The 20,940-nt window shown below is 40.6% G+C and overlaps 1 protein-coding gene across 3 annotated transcripts in view; it reads right to left on the bottom strand.

Annotated features, from left to right (window-relative positions):
• Positions 1 to 15,607, bottom strand: part of rbms2a (RNA binding motif, single stranded interacting protein 2a) — a 32,270-nt gene extending 16,663 nt beyond the window's left edge. For 2 of the 3 annotated variants that reach the window (XM_034584811.1, XM_034584812.1), the window contains exons 1-2: positions 15,393 to 15,605; positions 3,950 to 4,113 (exon numbers count right to left, since the gene is read on the bottom strand). In XM_034584811.1, the coding sequence (XP_034440702.1) occupies positions 3,950 to 4,113; positions 15,393 to 15,464 (236 nt within the window). In that variant the 5' untranslated portion in view covers positions 15,465 to 15,605. Of the gene's footprint in view, positions 1 to 3,949; positions 4,114 to 15,392 lie in introns of all 3 variants that reach the window. The other variant, XM_034584813.1, reaches the window with a different exon arrangement.
• Positions 15,608 to 20,940: the final 5,333 nt, after the last annotated feature.

Here is a 20,940-nt window from a genome sequence, read left to right as displayed (position 1 = left end):
GTTTAATTTAATAGCAGTACATTTTCAGGAGCAATTTCTGTTCACTGTTATTAAGCCTCAGAAAACTTGATTTTAGAAGAACTTGTAGACACATACATGCAGCCTGCTGAAAAGGGATTTAAGATGTTTTCCTCCATTTTTGAGACAGTGATCCTCCATGACCCCAGTCTAAATTTAGTCTCATAAGAAAATATCTAATAATAAAAAAAAGAGATAAAAAGGTGCCAATACACACACACACACACAGCTCAGCTAAAGTTCACAATTCAAAACGAATATGTCAAGACTTATATTGTGTCTGACCCTAATTAAAATTCACAAACACAAGTCATACACAATATTAAAAGGTATCAAAAGGTGTATAAGTCACAATTTCCATAAATATAGGCTGTGCGCCTAAATCGGCAAATGCTATGTGTGGAATCTATTTAATTATTATATTGTGTGTTTCTATTTTAAACAGTTTAATGTACAAAATAATGGTACAAATGGTTTGAAAAAGACATCCCCAAAGCAAAATGAGGGACAAAACAAAAACCATGTGTTGCATCTTGCTTATCTTGAAGCCAGCGATGGTTTTGTTGCACAGATGAAAACTGGTATTCTTCCTCTGGCCATTGAGGTTGGCAGATTCAAAGAAAAAATACCAAAGAGGAAAACAGATTGCACAAACTATGTGACTTTGGAGAAATGGAGAGCAAATGCCCCCTTTTTTAGATTTGTACAGTACAAAAATGCAGAAATATTTATATGTACAGACTTTCATTGTCTAATACCTGGAAAAGAAGCACAGAGGTCTTATCTAATAACTATAAATTCAGATTTTTAAATAGAAATGTTTTGTCAGTGTTCTGCATGTGGTTTTAATCAAACTTGTGGTGTCTTGTAAGCCCATGCAGTCTGGGCAAAGTAATATGCACGACATAATAATAAAACCTTGTTTATATCACCATAAACTTAATGAAGGGGCTGTAAACTAAAAAGAAAGGGCCTTCGTTTATATTATTATTCTGATTATAACAACATCAGTCGCTCTCATTAACTCTGCCTCTGAATTACCTGGTTTCAAGCTCGTGCAGAATGAAACAGTCCTATTGATCAGCTTGACTTTTCGTAAGGAGCACGACCAAGAAAAATCAAAGCTGTGTTTCATGTTTTCATGTTTTCTGTAACAGAGACACAGTGACAGTTCAAAGGTCTAAAGGCAGTGACTGCGTGACCCTCGGCTTACCTCAGCCCCTCTGCAGCAGAACGAGCAGCCCACCACACTGTGCAGGCAACAGGGACTTAAAAGCCCGCTCTGACCCATATACAGACGTCTGACATTCTTTCCCAGCAGGCCATGCTACTCTTTTCCCACTCATTTAAGTTTCCCCTTCAAGGGTAGACCTCCCAGCCACCCCTGAAGCCTCCCACCTCCCCACTTCTCAACAACGCTTCACAATGACTTCTCTGTTAGTCTTCCACTGTGTTTCAAAGACCAACCGCAGATTTCAGGTTTTCACTTGATTGTTTGAGCTTTGAAAATGTGTGTGCAACTTAGACCTGCTCTCCAACATGAACATGATTAACAGATGCAAACTGTGCATGTTTACTCTGGTGAGACTTTATGTTTCCGAGGCTTCCTCATGCCGGGTCAGAATGGTTCAAATGGAGAATCAAACACAAATGTTAGAGTGAAAGCAGCTGCGGTATTGGTCAGAGTATTAACAAGTCAGGTTTTATTAGTTGTGTTCAAAGCGTGTTCAGGGAGACGTGTTGTTACTGTGACTGATCCGTGGGAATTAGAGATGCACGGCCGAAGTTCACAAATCACTTCTGTGGCATACAGCGTGGCCCTGACCTGCAGCAGCCAGAACCAGTTTGGCTGCTTTATTACTAGGTTTTATCTCTCTCTCTCTCTCAGTGTGTGTGTGTGTGAGTGTGTGTATGCGTGTGTGTTTGTGTACATACTATAGAGGCTGGGCTATTTATCTGGGGGTGATTAAGACTAGTTCACTGCCTTTGAGCCAATTCAGCCTCACTAAAAAAGGGGAAGGTTAGATCAGGACATGAGAAGGCAACATGCTGTACCCTTCTCTGGCCCCCTCTCGCCGTCTTTACCCCGGCCGGTCTCATCTTTATCCTGACTCTCTGCACTCTCACATTCCTCTGTTTCCCTCGAAGGCTTCAGCATTTTGCTGACAATGTCTTGCTCCAATAATTGCCAAGATTTAATGAAACTGACAATAGTTTAAGTAAATCAGCATTCCTATTCACAAACTGCCTTTCTTCCCCTTCCTGCCTAACCAGCTGTTTTTTTTCCAAACATCAAATTATGGCTTTAAACATTTTAATTTAATGCGTCCAACAGATGAGGAGCAACGCTGCAGACAGAACAGATGTTATCTGTTCACAAGAGGTTAGTTTTAACATGACTCTTTCTGCAATTTGCCCAATCAACACACAATAAAGCAACACACATGCACTTTACCATAAACTCCTGCCAAACCTAATACAACATTACATTTATCATCTGGAGTAATGGTGGGTGATCCAATGATTTCATATTATGAATCTATGATCTACTTTTAAGGTGCATAGTAGAGATGGATCCACAGTAGCTTCACAAACTAGCAGAATGATTATCTAATATAGACATACCTGCACCAACAGTATGGGTGATGAGTAGCTGTTGCCAAAGAAAAGACAGAAAAGGGTGGAAATGGTTCGGCTCTGCACGCTCAGATAAGCAATGTTATCTATGAACTTTGTTGGGGTAGGCCCATCCGGAGGTAATAGGATAAGTCTATTCAACCACATTAAAAGGAAGCATCCAAAGGAACATGTTTCACTCATGTCTGTACAGCCAAAGTTATCTACATGTCACAAGGTCCCGAAACAAAGCAATTCAAAAACAATAAAAGCAGAAAGGATTGAAAAGAGGTGACTGAGGCATTCACATCCATCTAGTTTTGGATATGGTGCCGTTCAAAGCTGAGGGCAACATGGGATTTAGACACTGATGCACACTTAAGTTGCACGATAAGATCTGCCAGTTTACAATGGTACAAATAGGCAACCCAAGAAGACCATGGGCTGGTTCAAGTTTGGAGATTCTCAACATGTCATAATTGGGACCCTTGTGGCGGGAAACAGAATAGCAACCATTAATGGCTCACTCAAAACCCTACAATGTTCTTTTTGATCAGCCAGCAACACCACATACTCCGGGAAAAAAGTTGAGTATCATAAAAGGGATATCGACCCACCATATTTAGCTGACATATCTGCAAGGCTTATACATTATTGAATTATTGTTGTATGATTTAGAGCCAGTAACAGACGCCTATCTCAATGGAATATACTCTGCCTTTCTTATCCAGCATGAGCCGACATTAGCTTAGTTTAGCTTTAAGACTGGAGGCAGGGGGAAACAACTAACCTGGCTCTGCTCAAAACACTACTCACCTTCCAACAGTTCACTAACTAACATGTTGTGCATGTATCCACACACAAACAGAAACTCAAGGAGAAACTATTTGTTGACAAAACAACTGTTTATCCATCTGCCAAAAATGTCTACAGGTTGAAACAATCATAACTCAAAATAACCTGTAAAACGATAATTGTTTAGAGTTGTTGGTCAATGTATTTTTGAATTTTGACAAAGTCAGGCTAGCTGTTTCCCTTTGCTTCCGCTCTTTATGCAAATCCAAATTAGCGTGCTAATGTTGGTAGCTTCATATTATTTGACAGACATGAAGTGGTAAAGTGGTGTCAGTCATCTCACCGAACTATGCGAGAACGTGAAAAGGTGCATCTCCAAAAATGACATTGTACACCTTTAAAAATAAGGACTTCTCGTTGCCGTGCTTCTCCCAAAGATAAATATTTGTTAGTGTAGCTCCGTCTATATTCCGACAATATTTTGTGGGAAAAAAAAGTTTAAGTTGAAAGAATCACTCACGGCTGGCAGAGTTTGACCAGGTCTTGGTCCGTGGTCCCCGGGTGGAGGCCGCGGATATACAGGTTTGTTTTACTCAGCTGTTCCCCTCCCCCGCTGCTGCTGTTGCTGCTACTGTTGTTGTTGGGACTGGGGGGCGCCATCTGGTGGCCGGAGGACACATAGGCCTAATGGCATGAGAAAGAGACATCAGAATACATTTTCTCTGAACACAAAGAAATCACTTTTTAAAACACTCAAATATCAGTTAATACTTGACAATTCCTGCGTGTTTAGTTATTTTTACTACTCAAAGCATGCAAACCTCAAAGGAATATTGCAAAATGTTTAGAGATAGAAAGCAATCCTGCGTAAAACAGATGATTATGTGGGTGCTGCGGAAAATGATATCATACAGCCCTCATGTCAGCACTCACCAATACTGCATTCTGAGGGGAATAGGGGCCTCTTGGCTGCCTAGTCCATATAGGGAAAAGGGGCCTCTATGCTTTCTCCATGTTGGGTAACTTCTTTGTTACTTTGAGAACCGCTCAGTAATCTTGTGGTTCACATCAAAAACCAAAAATCTCAGAATTCAATCATAGACTAGTTGACAAATCTTATACTGTATTTTTTTCTCAGATTTTTCCTCTGCTGATAAATATAGGTGATACTACGGATAAACAAATCACTTCTGTTCAACCTTGTATTTTTCCTCTTTACAAGCCAACTCTTAGGTTCAACACCGTAATCTGACATTTCCCTCTCACACCGGTGTGTATGGTTAACGGTTAACAAGAGCCTGAGATGCAGAAACAGAGTTCAGCTCAGTTCACATGACATACAAAGTCTGTTTATGAAAACAAAGGAGAATTCAAATAGATGAATAAACACAGCGCAGCAGGGATTTATTACGACGTCTACAGATGAAACAGAACGAAAATATAAGGTCATAACTGTAGAGACCAAAATTAGTGTCGTTAACAGTATTATAGCTGTATAAATAAAATAAGGTGAAAGTGTTCAAAACAGTACTGATACACACTGAAATCATTTCATTATTATTCTATCCCCCTCTCACACACACACACACACACACACACACACACGCACAGTCTGTCTTGCACTCGAAAATGTCTCCACACTCAACATATTAAGCTGCTTTCAGACATGCACTGAACTCCGCAGATGCACATGTGAACGCAAATGTCAGAGTGAGAGGCTCGGACGCAAACATTTAAAAACTAAAAGAAAACAAATACCTCCCACTGAAAAAGTGGTGTCATACACGTAGAAGACAGTGACGGGGATGTCAAGAGAGTTTGTGGTGATAAGAGCCGATGTCTGTGTCTGTTTGTTGTAAAGAAAATCACGCGAAGTCCGCAGCAGAGTTAATACGTCACTTCCTGTCTCTGTCTGCTGCACCGGCTGCTCCACTTCTCGCCTGAATGCGAAGGATTTGTTGCTGCTGTGAACACGTCTGTGCAGAAAACCTCCTAATTTTGTGCGTGTGGATCATTTTTATCACCAATTCCACAACTGATGATTTTGGCTGAGCAAAATATATTTGGGCAACTTAACTATTTGATGTGTTATCATGTGTGTGTCTAACCGAAGACTCTATATAATAAAAATTAAAACATATTTCATTGGGTTACATTTGGTTTCATTATCACTTTCACCATCAGGAACACCAGGAACAAATATACTGGCTGTTCTCCAAATAAGATTGAGGCAATAAATATCAGACTAGACGAAGCCCAGACCCAGTAAAATGCTGTGTTTATTTTCTGTGAGAAGGGTGACTTTAATCATATTGATTTAACAGCCACATGTTGCGTATGAAGGAATGAGAAGAAACATGCTTTCTGAAGGAGCTGAGCAGGGTCCCCTGAGTGCAGCAGAGGACAATGGGTTAATTTCAGGACAGAGGACGGGGTCACTGATCCACTGGTGTTTGGGGGAAAGCCCAGCAGGAAGTCACGGTCACACCAGGACCACCAGCAACATCAACCAATCCGGCTAATTAGTCGTCATCCATAAGCCACGGAGCCCCTTCAGGACAGCCTCTGTGACCTCTATTTCGCCCGCAGCATGGCAGCAGCCGCCTCAACAACGGATTCATTCCTCTGAGGATAATCCTCTCTTCCTCTATCGCTGAAAATACCCTGAAACGTTTGCTTGTGTTTGCTCACTACGGTAAAATGGAGACACAACCTGCTTAAAGTGAAACGGAAAGAGAGAGGCTTTGTGTTCTTTTCTTTCATCTCTTTCATTCCAGGAATATTTACACCATCCTGTCCATGAGTAACGAGGCAGGAAACAACAGAGTGGACTGTACATACGAGACAGGACTTCAAATTCTATCTTTTACTATAATGGTGTGTTCTATATGAACATTCAACATATATAAATATTTCACACCTTTCTCTACTTCCTAAAATCTGGGATAAAGTAACTATATGTGTGTATCTTTACTATTTAATGGCAAAATGGTGTTTTCATTCCTGCTTGAAATGAGAAAACTCTTTTGCACTTAATTCCCAGCAACAGTTTAACAAGCTTGGACATAAAAAAAGACACTATTTATATTTAATCTAGCAACTGTCCACCCCCTGCAAATTTGAATAATATATAAATACATCATTCATTTCTGATTGTTTTTTAAAAGGCCATATTCATTTATGTGAGTCTACAAACTTTTCAGCCAGTGGACAGTCTGTAGAGCAAATACAGCACAAGCCTGAAGGAGTTTATCTCACTTGTCACATTGTAATTCATGATTAATACGTTTTGGAGGCTGCTAATTTTGTGAATGAAAGAACAGTAGAGCAGAGACCTTTAATCTCATTCACACCCTCTTTTTAACAGAGTGCCAATTCAAACTCCAGACTGTAGCAGGAGCACATCGTTGCAACCACACACACACACACCCACACTACACGTGTTTAAAGCTACATCATGGTTGATTGTGAAACTATTTAATTGCATTACATCTCTAATATTAGTGACCTTTATTATGCTGTTCTTATTATGCTGTTAATCTGTTCTAATAACAGATTACACTGATATCATTGTAAAGTAATCAGTCAGTAATTACACAAACATCAAAGCTCACTTTAAGTGAAGCACAAATGGATGCAGAGGAAATGCTCTTCAAGTAAAATTTCCTTCCTTAGACTGCCTGGTTATTTTAAACATTGAATTCAGTGCTACATGTTTCAATTAGTGCTGACTCGGTTCACTATCCTTAAAGTAGAAGTAGAAGCTAAATAATAATTTGTGACATTCCTACTGAAGAAGTGGGTCCCAGTATGATATTTGGTTTGAGCTGCAGCAACTTCCCGAAAACATAACTCATCAATAGAACCATGAAATAATATGCAGGGCCCTGCTGGTCAGTGATTAACTTTCACACTGTTTCACTTTACATCACTGCGTATTGGATTTGCATGTTTTATGTTTCCATTTGTAGATGCTCAGCTCGTTCAGTCTGAGGCAAATAAATATAAATTTCACTGTTTGCTGATTATTTATTAACTTATTTAACATTACGATTTTCTGTCAATAGCTTATTAATAAGAATAAGTCATGTACTACTAATCCAGTACACTGCCCCAATGTAACAGACAAGGCCATCATTTACTCAATCAGTCCTCTCATCAGCTATCAAATGGTCCAGGAGCCCTGATTAATATAGATTAATCTAATTCTAGGCTAACTGCAGTCACAGTTACAGTTTGCTCTATTATCAAAAAACTGCACCTCAACAATCTGTTAGATTTTTATCTTGAAATGTTCTCATCTGAATAGTAACAGAGTAACAGTAACATAGTTTCGCTGCATTTTGGAAGGCTTCAACCAAACTCTGTCATTCACTTTGGATGAGGTGACGTCATGTGTTGCCGAACTGCATCGTGGTTCTGTTGTGCTGCGTACAGCAGAAGCTGAGCAGAACACGACTTCTCATGCAGCAATGGAGGCCTTAGCCAATCAAATCACGTTAGTGCAAAAGAGGAGGCCGCCGGTCAACCTGGTGTGTGTTCATCTTTGTACTTGGGGGCACACCCACTGTGAAGCGTTAATGCAGCACATACATGTGAGTTCAACGTTATTCTCCCCCTAATGATGTGACCTCAGGGAAAACATATGGCTTTTAGTGAGAAGAAGGGGAAACACACAAGATAAGGAAAGAACTAATCCTTACACTAAGAACTGTACTACTCTTACAATTAAAATCCCCTTCCTTCCAAAACAGATTGAATTAGTTAAAAATTAAAAACATCAGTGGTACAGTTGTCTAACAAAAGGTCACTTTCGTAAGTTGCCGTCATAAGAAGCCTTGTACACAAAAACTCAAAAATATCACTGGATATTTTTAGGACCAAAGTAAGGATAAGAATCAAGAACATTTCTATAAATAAAACAGTTTCTTCTCATCTTGATGTAACTTTAGAACAAGACAGGAAGCGTCTGTCTCAAATACATCATGTTGTTGGTACTGACTGACTTTAATCTCTAAATAAGCACATAGAATCATTGTTTTAAGTATTTACATTAAATTATAATCATTCAAAATATCGCTTTAAACGCTTGCTACACTGTATGTCTTTACAGACATGACTATGACCAGCTCTCTTTTTAGACTCACTCCATCTCTGTTTTAACTCCGTCTCTCCCTGTGGGGCTTCTCCAGTTGACCCCAGGTTGACCCATGGAATTCCATGGATTTCCTGGCTCTTGGGGGGTCTGTGGGCCCTCCCATGTCCTGTCTGCTCCCCTCTGGAGTGGCTGTTTTCTCCTCAGGCAGAAAAGAGCTATGAGTGTCTGACCAGCTGACCGACTTACATGCTAATGCAAGGATTTATAGCCTGGGTGAATGTGGACGAAGCTTCCCGCTTGTACAGAATTACAGTGCAGTGCTGCCGCTTTGCTTTAAGACCAACAGGGTAAATGATTCATGGGAATGATGTTGCAACAACAAAAATTTCAGAAAGTCTATTTGGGTCTTTGATCATATATTTCCTGTCATTATCATTCTGATAAGGAAAAATACTTATTGTTTAATTTGTGATACTACATCTTATCAAATTCTTCAAACTGTGTCATTAACAGTAGTGCATGAAAGAAAACGCCACAGTGATAGCAATATTACAACAAGCTAGGGATCTCTTCAAATATTAGCCAAGGGTTAGGTGAGGACTGTGTGTTCTAGCATAAGGCAGAAGGCAGGAAATCCTCTGTCTCTGTTCCTGATCTTATCACACAGCCATTTGAATGAAGAGCTCTGCATTCCAACCAGGTGACAGGGACACCAAAATCACGTCCAGACTCGTTCCTGAATCCTCCTTCCTTTCCGTCTCGAACCCACCCTTTCCCTTTGTCTTTCCATGAGCACCTATAAATCTTCCAAATCTTGCTAATCACACCTTGATGCACACGCACAGCGCAAATGCACAGGCAAGCATGCATGGCTTTCAAGACAGGTCAGGTGACAAGAGCTGGAGAAACTTGGAAACAGATGCCTCCAGACATTGGCCCTCGGCTCAGCTCGAGATCAAACAAAATCGGAGGCACACAGAGTGTCTGGCATCACTGAAGCACTTGGCATCGGATTTCTGACAGCTGTGCTTTCTCCATGGGCTCCATCTCCCCGCGTACCTGTTCACCTTGGCTGGTTCGTGCAGTTGGCACAGAAGCAGGGGACCAGTCCAAAACATCTGACACATTAAACAAGACTTAGATAAACATACACCTGGTACGAGGCCAAAAGGACAAAGGTGACTTTACAGGAGAGTTCAGCGAGGATGAAATCACTGAAGCTTAAATTATTATTGTCTTGTATTTGTGATGAACATACACACCAAGCCGGACATTTTAAATTCTAAACTTCATCCTACGGAGAAACGTCTATGAATCACCTAAGACATATTGGAATTTCTGGACTGCAATTTCTTGTTACTTTATTGACCAACATTTTCACCAATATCTGGAGCTATTTTCAGACATGAAATCCAGAAAATGTTACATCTGGAGAGCTCTGGAATCTCGTTGACATCTTTGTCTGCGTCATCTACATGTATGGCACCTCTTTTCATCCTGAGATATTTGTATTCTTCCAGTTTGCGTTCCTCACAAGCTAGAAACGTCATCAACATGCCCATTCAATCACTGTGTGTTTTTCATACATTTTCCAGCTGTATTCTAACCTGGGCTCACTCAGACCTTTTACTCAGGGGCTGACAGGAAAAGTTCTTGAAAATGTGCAGAGCAATTTACTCTGACATATGAGTTCCCACATACAGCGCCTCTGGAACATGACCGGACTTCAGTGCACGTCTGAAAGGAGCTTAATTTATTAGTCTAGCTCTACTGTTTAGTGGACATGAATTATCTCCAAGTCATAATGTGTTTAAATTAAAGTTAAAAATTAAAAGGCTAAATTATCAACAACATTCTTACTTGTAGGGAGAAGTTACCTGTAGCGTATTTGATGTAACTGCTGGCACTCATCACAGGGTGCTCTTAGCATAAAGCTGCATTAAATTAAGGGTCAGTGACAAATAAAGGTTGGCAAAAATGTTATACAAACTTTTTTTAAACGCACGCATCAGGTTTGTTAAACATTTTATTTTGTATTTATGTTGGTTTCATTTGTACCACATTTCACAAAAGATAAGACTGAAAGTGCCTGAAAATGTCAATGTCAAATCCACCTAGAGTGTATGTAAGTGAACTCGGGAAAGAAATCTTTTTGTCAGTGCACTGTGGCCGATTTAGTCAACGTGTAGATATTTTCTTTGTCTTTAACTGCAGTTTGGTGCTGTGCAGGTCATGCACTGTGGCTTTGTCAGCGCTCGCTTGCTGAAAACAGCTTCCTGTGGTTGTCAGAACAAGGTTAATGAGAGCTGTATATAATACAAGTGGATTTTCATGTGTTGGCCTATTTACTACCAAACATAGGTTTGTTTCAGTTCATTTCAGTGTGATTTAAATATATACTGTGAGCCACCAAAATTCTCGCACAACCACCATCCTGCTTCAGAAAAAATTCAGAATAGCGCAGATAGATAAACGTGAAGAAAGAGAAGCTGATTAGCAGCCAACCATCTGTCAAGTCTCAGTGTTGTGAGTGTCAAATATCTACTTTGGTGTCATGTGTCAGTACGACTGTAAACTGGTCACCAATTACTATATTCAAAGTTCACAACTGTATTCATTTTAGTGAGCAAACACAATAGTGCCCTCAAGTCAAAGACACTGCTGGCCATCTGACATTGTAACGAATGTCTGTCAACATACAATCATATTAGTGTTGCTTTTACACAACATTTTATTCACAGTGAGCTATTGTAAAAGCTAACGATCTTTCTTTGGGAACAAATGAGGCTTTTTTTTTTTTCAATGAGGGAGTACGATTTCCATGTTATAAAGAAAAATGTATCTTTCTTAAATGCTTTACTTGTTTGTGTGACCAGGTTTGAGCATGTTAACCAATGTCTTTTATTCAGAAGCATTATCTTTTATTCAAAAAATTCAACCTGTGAGCATTGTCAAAGTGAAATGTCATAGATGTTAAATATATGCTTCCAATCAGCATAGTTTAACAAAGGCTAAGAATTAGGAAACCACGCCATGTCCTTACAAGTGAAAAGGTGAAATCACTGATATAAACAAGCATTGTAAACTTCCCCTCATCTATATGAATTGTCATTTTAAGTCCAACCCTTTGCGGATGTTTTCCAATTTTGATGCTACAGTTAATGTGTTTCTTTCATTTCCTTTCATATTTCTTTCAAGTTGTGTTTTGATTAGACAGAAGTTTTGAAGGATCCGGAGCTTTGAAATCACAGCAGTAAGTAGACATTCATTGAAAAGTACTTTGGCCTATAAGAGAACAAAAATCTGATTGACAAGTACAAAAACAAGCCTTTTGATGAGGCCCTGAACGAGACGCATGATACCTTGAGCAGTGACAAGCCACCTCCTGTTATTTTTCCATCCAGGAAGCTTTACACAGAAACTGGCCAAATTTGATTTGAGAACATTAATTCTATTTACTTGAGGGAGGAAATGAGGTGCTGAGTCAGGGGAGGAGCAGCTGCTTTAAGCACAACAGAGACCCAACGCTTTTTTAGCTGTCACCCTCTGCAACCACTTTGCACGCACAAAGAGCGCTTGTCTCACCTCCTGACGTGTTTGTATTTGCATTCACGCTTGTGTTCTGTGTACTATTACAGCTCAGGTATGGCAGAATGTGAGCAAGAGATAGAAAGAATGAGAAGGAGGTGGAGAAGGGGGGGAGAATGTTAGGAATCACAACACAGGAACTCTACCTCTGTACGAACTTTAGCTGCACGAAATAGAGGAGCCTACGAGAAGACTGTTGAAATACAACAGCAATGGAACTAACTCAAATAGTACAATTGGGGGTGCGATTAAAAATTGATCAGTTTATCTTATTGGTTTATTGTTAAATCTATGACATCTAACAAATAGTCTTATCACGGCTTCTCAGAGCCTACAGCCACATCTTAAAGATGTCTTGTTTCGTTTGTCTTTAAGTCCGAAACTCAAAGATATTCCACTTATGATGATAAATGACAAAGAAAAGAGGCAAATCCTCACATGTAAGAAGCTGGAAACAGATAATGTTGACGCCATTAATCTATAAACAGTTGCTGATTATTTTTCTGTCTTTCTAATCAATTAAATCGACTAATCTTTTAAGCCCTGAGTCCAAGAGTCAACTGTAAGTGTTGCTTTGGCCTAAAAAAACACTGTGAACACTTAATGCATATGTTGACAGTGGCCACTTTATATTGTATCATACAAATATTGAACATATTGTCAGAAAATGACCAAATTAAAAATGTTTAACCACAAGTGCTGACACCTCCAGTTCTCATACAGTGTCAACTTCCTTTTGAAAAGTGCAGAAATGAAATTTTGTCCAAGCTGCTTCTAGCTCAAGTAAATAACAGCATTGAAATGTGTACGCAGTAAACATCTAACGTGAGGTGTATGCATGTGTGTGTGTGTGTGTGTGTGTGTGTGTGTGTGTGTGTGTGTGTGTGTGTGTGTGTGTGCAAGACAAACAATTCATAGACAATGCTGTTTTCTTCAGACAAGCCTTTCAAGTGTTGACATCAGATCTGGGAGGATGAGCAGCCAGGCGGTGCCCAAGATCACAGACAGACAATACGTCAATAAACATTTTCAAAATGCCTTTCAGGAGCAGGCACACACACGTGCATGCGCACACACACACACACACACACACACACACACACACACACACACACACACACACACACACACACACACACACACACACACACACACACACACACACACACAGTCAAGCAGACAGAGCAGAAGAGAACTAGGAGCCACCGTGTATATTTAATTTCACAGATAATGGAGGAGCTTTTACCATCACTAATAAGCCTTTATTGTCTTAGAGAGAAGACACGTCATATATACACGTCATATATAGCGTGAGCAGATCCAAACAGACTATTCAGGAAAAGGGAAGGGAAGCAAAACACTTTTCTTGAAACATATTTAAAAAACAGATCTGCCAAGCAATGACACTAAACATTTGCCATTTTTATCAATTGTGATCAATTGTTCTACTCAAACATTAAAGGTTGTTTCCTGTATTTGCATTAGTGTCCTTTCTTCACCTATTGGTTACAATAGGTAACAATGTCAGCAACCAAGAGAGCTCAATAAAACAGAATCAATAATTATCATAATGTAACTTTCATCAATAGCAATATAACAAAGGTTCAATATAAATCAATATGATGCTTATGCATTGTAGAAACACGATTGATAAAATGTTTTACTGTTTATGTGTTTGTCATTCTCTGCTCATAAAGAAAGTTTATTTGAGTCTAAATATTTGGTATTTTTTTTAATCAATATTTTCTTGTTGGTCCCTGTTTCAATGCATTTGCATAGGAGTGTCCTTCCCTCGCCTGTTGGTTAGAAAAGTGACGGAGTCAGCAGTGAACGCAACCATGACACAGCTCGAGAAAACAACCTCAATAATGACTCAAATATAATTTTACAATGATACAATGTGTAAAGACATTGAGGAGGTAGAACACATGATTGATCTACTTCAGACGTTAAGAGGTTTTGAGTTTAAAACCACAACCTTCACTCACTACGTTTTTTCCCCTGTTAATATTTTTTTGGGGGGGTGGTTTTCCTTCCTCTTGTTGAGCGTTAAGGGCACAGGGCACCTTGTGAAGCCCTATGAGGCAAATTGTGATTTGTGAATATGGGCTATTCAAATCCAATTTGATTGGTTGATTGACTCAGGAGCAGAAATCTGTCTTTAAACTAAAAAGAAACAATAATGTATCTTTATCATGATAATAATCAATATCGATTTAAATGAAAATGTCTATCTTGATTCCATTTTTGGCCAAGTCACACATACGGTTTCAGTGTAAAAACGCCAGCAGAGACACAAAAAATGGGGCACTTTAAAAAAAAATCAATGTTATACTGTTTGCCTCTGATTCAATGCATTTACATAGGAGTGTCCTTCCTTCACCTATTGGGAAAGTGAGAGAGAGAGAGAGAGAGAGAGAGAGAGAGAGAGAGAGAGAGAGAGAGAGAAGGAGAGAGAAGGAGAGAGAGAGAGAGAGAGAGAAGGAGAGAAGGAGAGAAGGAGAGAGAGAGGGGCTCGATTCATATTTCTGGGAAAGTAGTCATCATGGTGTGGAGCGGTTTTTCGAGGGGTGGGGCAAACTGCGCTTTCAAATGGGAAACCAGGAGGAGAAGAGAAGGGAAGAAGAAAAAAAACTTTGCAAACTTACGCGGCAGCGGGAGACAATGAAGAAGAAGCAGATTTTACACGAGATGCGATGTGACGAAGAGTTGGTTTTGTAACATGTTGGCCACAGACAGCCTCTCCCCCCCCCCCCTCTCTCCTTCTCTCCCTACCCCCACTTCCACCGACACTTCCCCGGCTCAGACGCGCTGCCGTCCCGACACGGTCCGCCACACTCACCCGTAAAAAAAAGTTGCTCTCTCCGGCATTGACTTGTCTTTTTGTTCCCGTGAGTGTGAGCAGGAGCCGACATCCTTACTGTAGTAGCAAGCACACGCACGCACGCACTCACTCACTCACTCGCGCCCACACACACACACACACACACACAAACGCTAGCCCATAAAACAGCGGTCGTACAACATGACAGGACCGAGCGGCGGCCACTTTCCCCCCTAGAAAAAACTCCGCGGCTCCGCGGCTCCTCTCCTCCGTCTCACTCCGCGAAGTGTGAAGTTAAATTCTCAAGGACACTGCAGCTCACACTGTCACCGTGTTTTTTCCTCTTTCCCTCCGCGGGCACACACAGACGTGTTGTCCCGCAAAGGGAGCGAACAAGCCCGGAAAAATGTTCGGCATAAGGAGAGGGCCCGAAGGCGTTGTTTCTTTCTTTACCTTTTTGCTGTTTCTGCTGTTGTAGCCGCTGTACGGGTTGATTCCTGCCCTTGGCGGAACGGAGAGCAGCATTTTTCCTCGGCGCTGTGAGCGGAGCGGCGAGCACAGCCCAGGCTGCCAGCTGACGTCAGCAGCTGGGGAAGTGAGAGCCTGGAGTCCCGCTGCCTGACTGCGAGTGGTGCTGCTGCTGCTGCTGCGGGAGCCAGGGAGGGAGGCAGGCAGGGCGGAGGTGGGGGGGGGGGGGCGCCTTCAGGGGTCCATCCCGCTGCTCCGGGTGGGGTCCACACAGAGAGAGAGAGAGAGAGAGAGAGAGAAGAGGGGATTAGTTCATCTTCATCCGCCGCCCACCGTTGGCTCGCTCACTGGGGGAGAAAGTGTAAGAATGGGTCCAGTATAGCTTCTCAAAATCGTACCTCTCGGGACAGAACGACTGTAAAATCAGATTATAGTGCACCCGGGTCCTTATTTCGCTCTCTGGCCTAGTTTCTATTCATCGTAGTCTGTCCTCCAAGATATTCATTCTTCAGAAGTCCCATAATCCGTTTTATCGGAGTTCTAATACAACAGCAAAACCCTCAGACATGTGTAAATGATCCTACATTATATAGATAGAATATTTTTGGGCTATTTTTCGACGATGTCCCATCTTACCCTTGACCACAACCATCCAGAAAATTCATGAAACTGAAAGGGATAGTTCACCCAAAAATGGAAAATTCACTCATTATCTTTGAAAACGGCATCATTTACACCACGTTTTTAGCCGGAGCTGTGTTCACGCGTGGATCACAGAGGACATTCAGGCTGAAAACGTGGTGTAAATGAAGCCGTCTCCAGTCGAATTCGATTGTTGGGGCTTTTGGACACTTGGATGACACCACAGGAGCAGTGTGGAGGCATTTTATGTGTTTTTACGTTTGACGAATCGGTCACAATTTACTTCAATTGTATTGGATTTGGCTGCAACTCTGTTTACCCCTGAAACATCAAACATTTTTTGTGAACTCAAACACTTCACCTCCATCGGCACAGTGGTGAGCAGAAAATTCATTTTTGTGTGAACCATCCCTTTAACAGTATCCATAAGAGCAATTTTACATATGCTAGGCCTATGTATGGTTGTATGGATTAAAATAGCAGCTGAGCTTGATGAGGCGATCTTGGAAAATCTTTCAGAGACAAGAAATGTAAACTTAGGAATTTTCCTCATGCTCAAGGTTTAAACCAACATATAAAACTACAACCTTTAAACAGACGGAAAGGTTTATGCCAGAAAAATTAGATTCAACAAGTTTTCTTATATCTTGTGTGTCCCTATATATAAATTATTCTACACAACGTTCATCATCAGTTCTGCAGGAAAGCTTGAATCATTGCATGAGGCAACCGTGTCATTTTTCATACACGTCTCCTTTAATGGACACAAATAATGTAAATGTGTGGAAACTGTAACTTACTTGTCAGTGTACTATAGTCATGAATCGTTTAATTCCGTAAAATATACATGTCCTTTTTTTCCATGATGAATATTAGTAAGAAATAACCTCAATAATAGAATTATAAAGTCTGCCCGAAAGCGGACTTCACACTAGTGACGTATTGTAAGTACTAAGGGGTTTTTCTTCAACTCTGCCACTTCCATTGCACTCAGTACCTCACCATGTACCTTTAAATGAAACTAAAGCTGCAAACAAAAATTTGTAATAGAGCTCTGCTTGTTGAGCAATTCTGGTGTTGTTTGGAGAAAGTGTTGTGGATATACGGTCCACTTCTTTTCTGTGCCACCCCTGCATCATTCTCATGCTTTTTATTTTTATTTTATTTTTTCATCTGCCTGATCCATAAAGATGTGGACTGGTCATGGGGTAATACAGCACAGGTTGAGTTTATCTGGTTCCTGCACTAACAATTTCCTGCAGTTTCCTCTGAAGGTCACAGACGACGGCTGTTAAACAGCAGACGCACACATGCAGGGCACTAAACCTAAACATTTGCCGGGCAAGTGTGAATGAGCAGTGTCCTGAAGTTACCTTCCACGTCTGATCCATGGCTGCCTGTATGGGCACAGGCTCTAGCTTCTTATCTACTTCTGCTATATTTAAAAGCCTTTTCACTTTCTCCTGTTGCCAGCGATTGGCTGGGAGAAACATCCCAACACAGATGGCAGCGGAAACCTGATGCTTAAAATGCAGCGGCATTCGGTATAATGGGAACTGGTTACACTTCAAAGCAACTGTGTATTAATGGTTCAAAGCCCAACAAAGCTACTCCCAATCTCTCGAGGTGTCCTGCAGTTATGCAATGTACAAGTCATGTGCTCTGTCTATGTGTCATTGGCAGCTCTTTGTACATATATTTAAAGGTTTCCAGGAACAAATGTACATTTTTTATGCCTGGGACTGTACGCAAACAATCCTACAAGACTGGATATGTTTATATTTCCCAGGATGCACATGAGCAAAACACAGAGGTGGCTTTAGAGCGCATAAGCAGTCTGTTGGACGGCTGAACACACTTTGATTCTTTCAACTGGTGAGCAAACCTGACTTCCGCCCGGAGTGTATGTCTGTTATTCAAATGAGGGAGCTGAGCTGCACACCGCTGCCAATCCTCTGAACTGAAATTTGCCTGTGAAGTTTGCCCGTAATTGGTTCTGTAAAAAAAAAAAGGCAAATCACAGTATCACTCAGACAAATAACTGAGATTGAAAAACATCTCTTGTCTATTATTGTAAGGTTACTTTGAAAAATATAGATATTTTTTAAACTCACAAAATGCTTCTTCTACTATAATTTTGCACACCATCCCTCATACAGCTTTTTATAAAAGACCAGGTTGCAGACTTGGCAGATTTCGCCACACACTGCCCACTGATCCTGAAACCACATGGACAAATAATATCAAATACAGCAGCGGGAACTGTATTTCTTTGAATAAGCGCTGTAAGCACTTCGGCGTGCGATGGTCTCCGTTTCATTCAGCTCGTCTGTGGGCCGTCCCTCCGTCTGCATTTAGGAACACACCAGAAACATTGTTGTACTCAGCAGAACCTCAGTCTTGCACAAGCGGCCACTTTGACGACGTCGACATTGTTTGGACATCAACAGGCTTGTTGCTAAGTAACCCGGCCCCCTCCATCCCAAGTGTTTCTGGCCTGCGAATCTATACTTATTACCTCTATGGGTAGCTAAGCAGGGTGTGTGTGTGTGTGTATCGAATAGAAGAGATGGGGAATTCTTTATGTTTTCAGTTTAATTTATTATGCCCTCTGTGTGGGAATGAACCCTAACATTCAATTGTTTCAAAACACAGGTCAAAGGTTCTTCCATAAAATCATTTGTCTGGTCCATTTTCAGTTCTTATCTAGAGGCTGTATAAATCTTAATCTGAGCTGACATAAAAGTCAATCTCCCTTTGCCACTTCAGCATAAAGCACAACAAAACAGCCACAACTACAACCAAAATACAACCTACTGACAGACAAAAGCACATGTTGAGGGCCACCCTTTGCCTGTATTGTGTCCAACACACACGCACACACGCACACACACACACACACACAGACACGCACACACAGACAGAGCAGAGTCAGTGCAGTGGGGGTGGACCTCTGTCATCAAAGTGAGCTGTTGTTTGGGAGGAAGGGGAGTCTGTGTGTGTGGAGGAAAGTGGATATGAATGGTGCGGAAAGGTTCAGGGAGTTCATTTGTGAGTGAGGGGCTCGGTCACTCAGACTGACGCTCAGTGTGGGGTTCAAGGTTAGAATGGCTAACAGGGGGGGGGGGGGGGCAGCAGGGGTCCACATCAATGGAAGTGCATTCAAAAGATTAAAAATGAACAGCTTTCATTTAGATACATGGTGGAAGGTGGTGAATTAAAGGCTATCGACTATTTACTAGGTGATCCTTTATTTTATTAATTTTTTTAAATCTTGGCTACATTTGACTTCTGACTAACACAAAACCTGGTCAACTGTGAACTGCACTTAAATAGAAGTGTGCAATAAAAACTCTTTACTAAGATCCTGTATTTTATTTTATCCTATTTTATTTTGGCCTTTTTTATTTATTTATTTTTATATTAGCCTTTTTCGCTGCTTTTGACCCTTCACATCACAAAACAGTTAACATTGAACTGACTCGAGCAGGATCCTCTTGCAAAGACGTCGCTCAAGTTAAACAACAAAGATTTTATTTATGTTTATTCACATTAGTTATCATTACACATAGACCATTCATCCAGCAACAGTAGCATTTGCCTGGTGTCTGAAACAATGACAAGAATATTCATATGTTTTCAAGATAATGAACTTGTGCAGTAAAATTCCAATACCACATAATAAACTCATAAAAACAAACCTAACATTTACTCTAGGTGGGGTTTTAATGAGACACGTTTTCAATTTTACAAACTACATGTACTCACAGATGGATGTGACTGCTTGCTTCACGTGAGAGCAGTTATTTTACACGTCTGCTGAGCAGACCACACACACTCTCTCTCTCTCTCTCTCACACACACACACACACACACAAACTCTCTCTCTCTCTCTGTCTCTCAAACAATCATTGAAGCATTCCCTGTGGTTGGAATGTGTTTTTGAGGGTGTGTGTGAAGAGGAAGTTGTGTTAAGGAAAGGTTGAGAGGAAGAGTTAACAAAAAAATTTACAAATGTCTATATACGTGCACATAGATGAAGCTTTCTTGGGTTTTCTTGAACAAATGTAAATATATGTTTATTCGTGTGAGTGTCAGACAATTGTTCAACTAACAAGACAATGTGATTTGTGTTTAAAAGTGAGATTTAAATGAATGCAAATGTGCAATCTTCATCTCCAAGTTATATTTAGCAATGTCTATTTATCAAAATTGTTTCAGCATGAAAAGTGTCTGTCTGTGTCTTCTGCCTCCTTCTCATCCAGGATCCACTAGAAGCTGAAGAAAAGTATTGCAGACAACGTCTGAGGGTTTTTGGCGTCGGACCCCTGACTGCCAAAACCCTCACCCCCTAATCCCTCCTTACCTTCACAGTGGGGCCAAACCTACTGAGGGACTTCCTCCACATTCAGTCGCATCAAGCACAGACACGATGAGCTGGTTTTATGAAACCAAAGTTTTTGTCCTCCTAACAAAATACATGTGCACACTCAAATATGACATTTCTCTTTACAGGAAGGATTTCATAAAGAATCCGATACACAAAATTATTTTCAACACAATTTCCATTTATTTGTAAAATCTTTCCCATGTTGATGCGAAACAATAAGCAAATGTTTAAGGCCCCGTTTTGCATATATATATATATATTTTGCTCTTTACTTTTTATTGGATAATTCGACATTTACAGCAGATGTGTACCACCCCTAGAATGACATTATATTAAATTGAACATCATGTCATAATGAGCTGTGACTGAAAGCACTAAATCTTTTTTTTTTTTTCTTGTTTTGTTTTCCCATCATATCTCTGGTAGTTTCACACCCTCAAAACTTTTGTTGTTCAATATTCAAGACTCAGGTCCATATAATAGGACTTCAGATTCATTACC

This window comes from Hippoglossus hippoglossus, chromosome 5 (assembly GCF_009819705.1).
Source record: "Hippoglossus hippoglossus isolate fHipHip1 chromosome 5, fHipHip1.pri, whole genome shotgun sequence".
In the NCBI taxonomy this organism is placed as follows: Eukaryota; Metazoa; Chordata; class Actinopteri; order Pleuronectiformes; family Pleuronectidae; genus Hippoglossus; species Hippoglossus hippoglossus.
The sequence above is the reverse complement of the archived record's forward strand: the minus strand, read 5'-3'. Positions and strand labels throughout refer to the sequence as shown.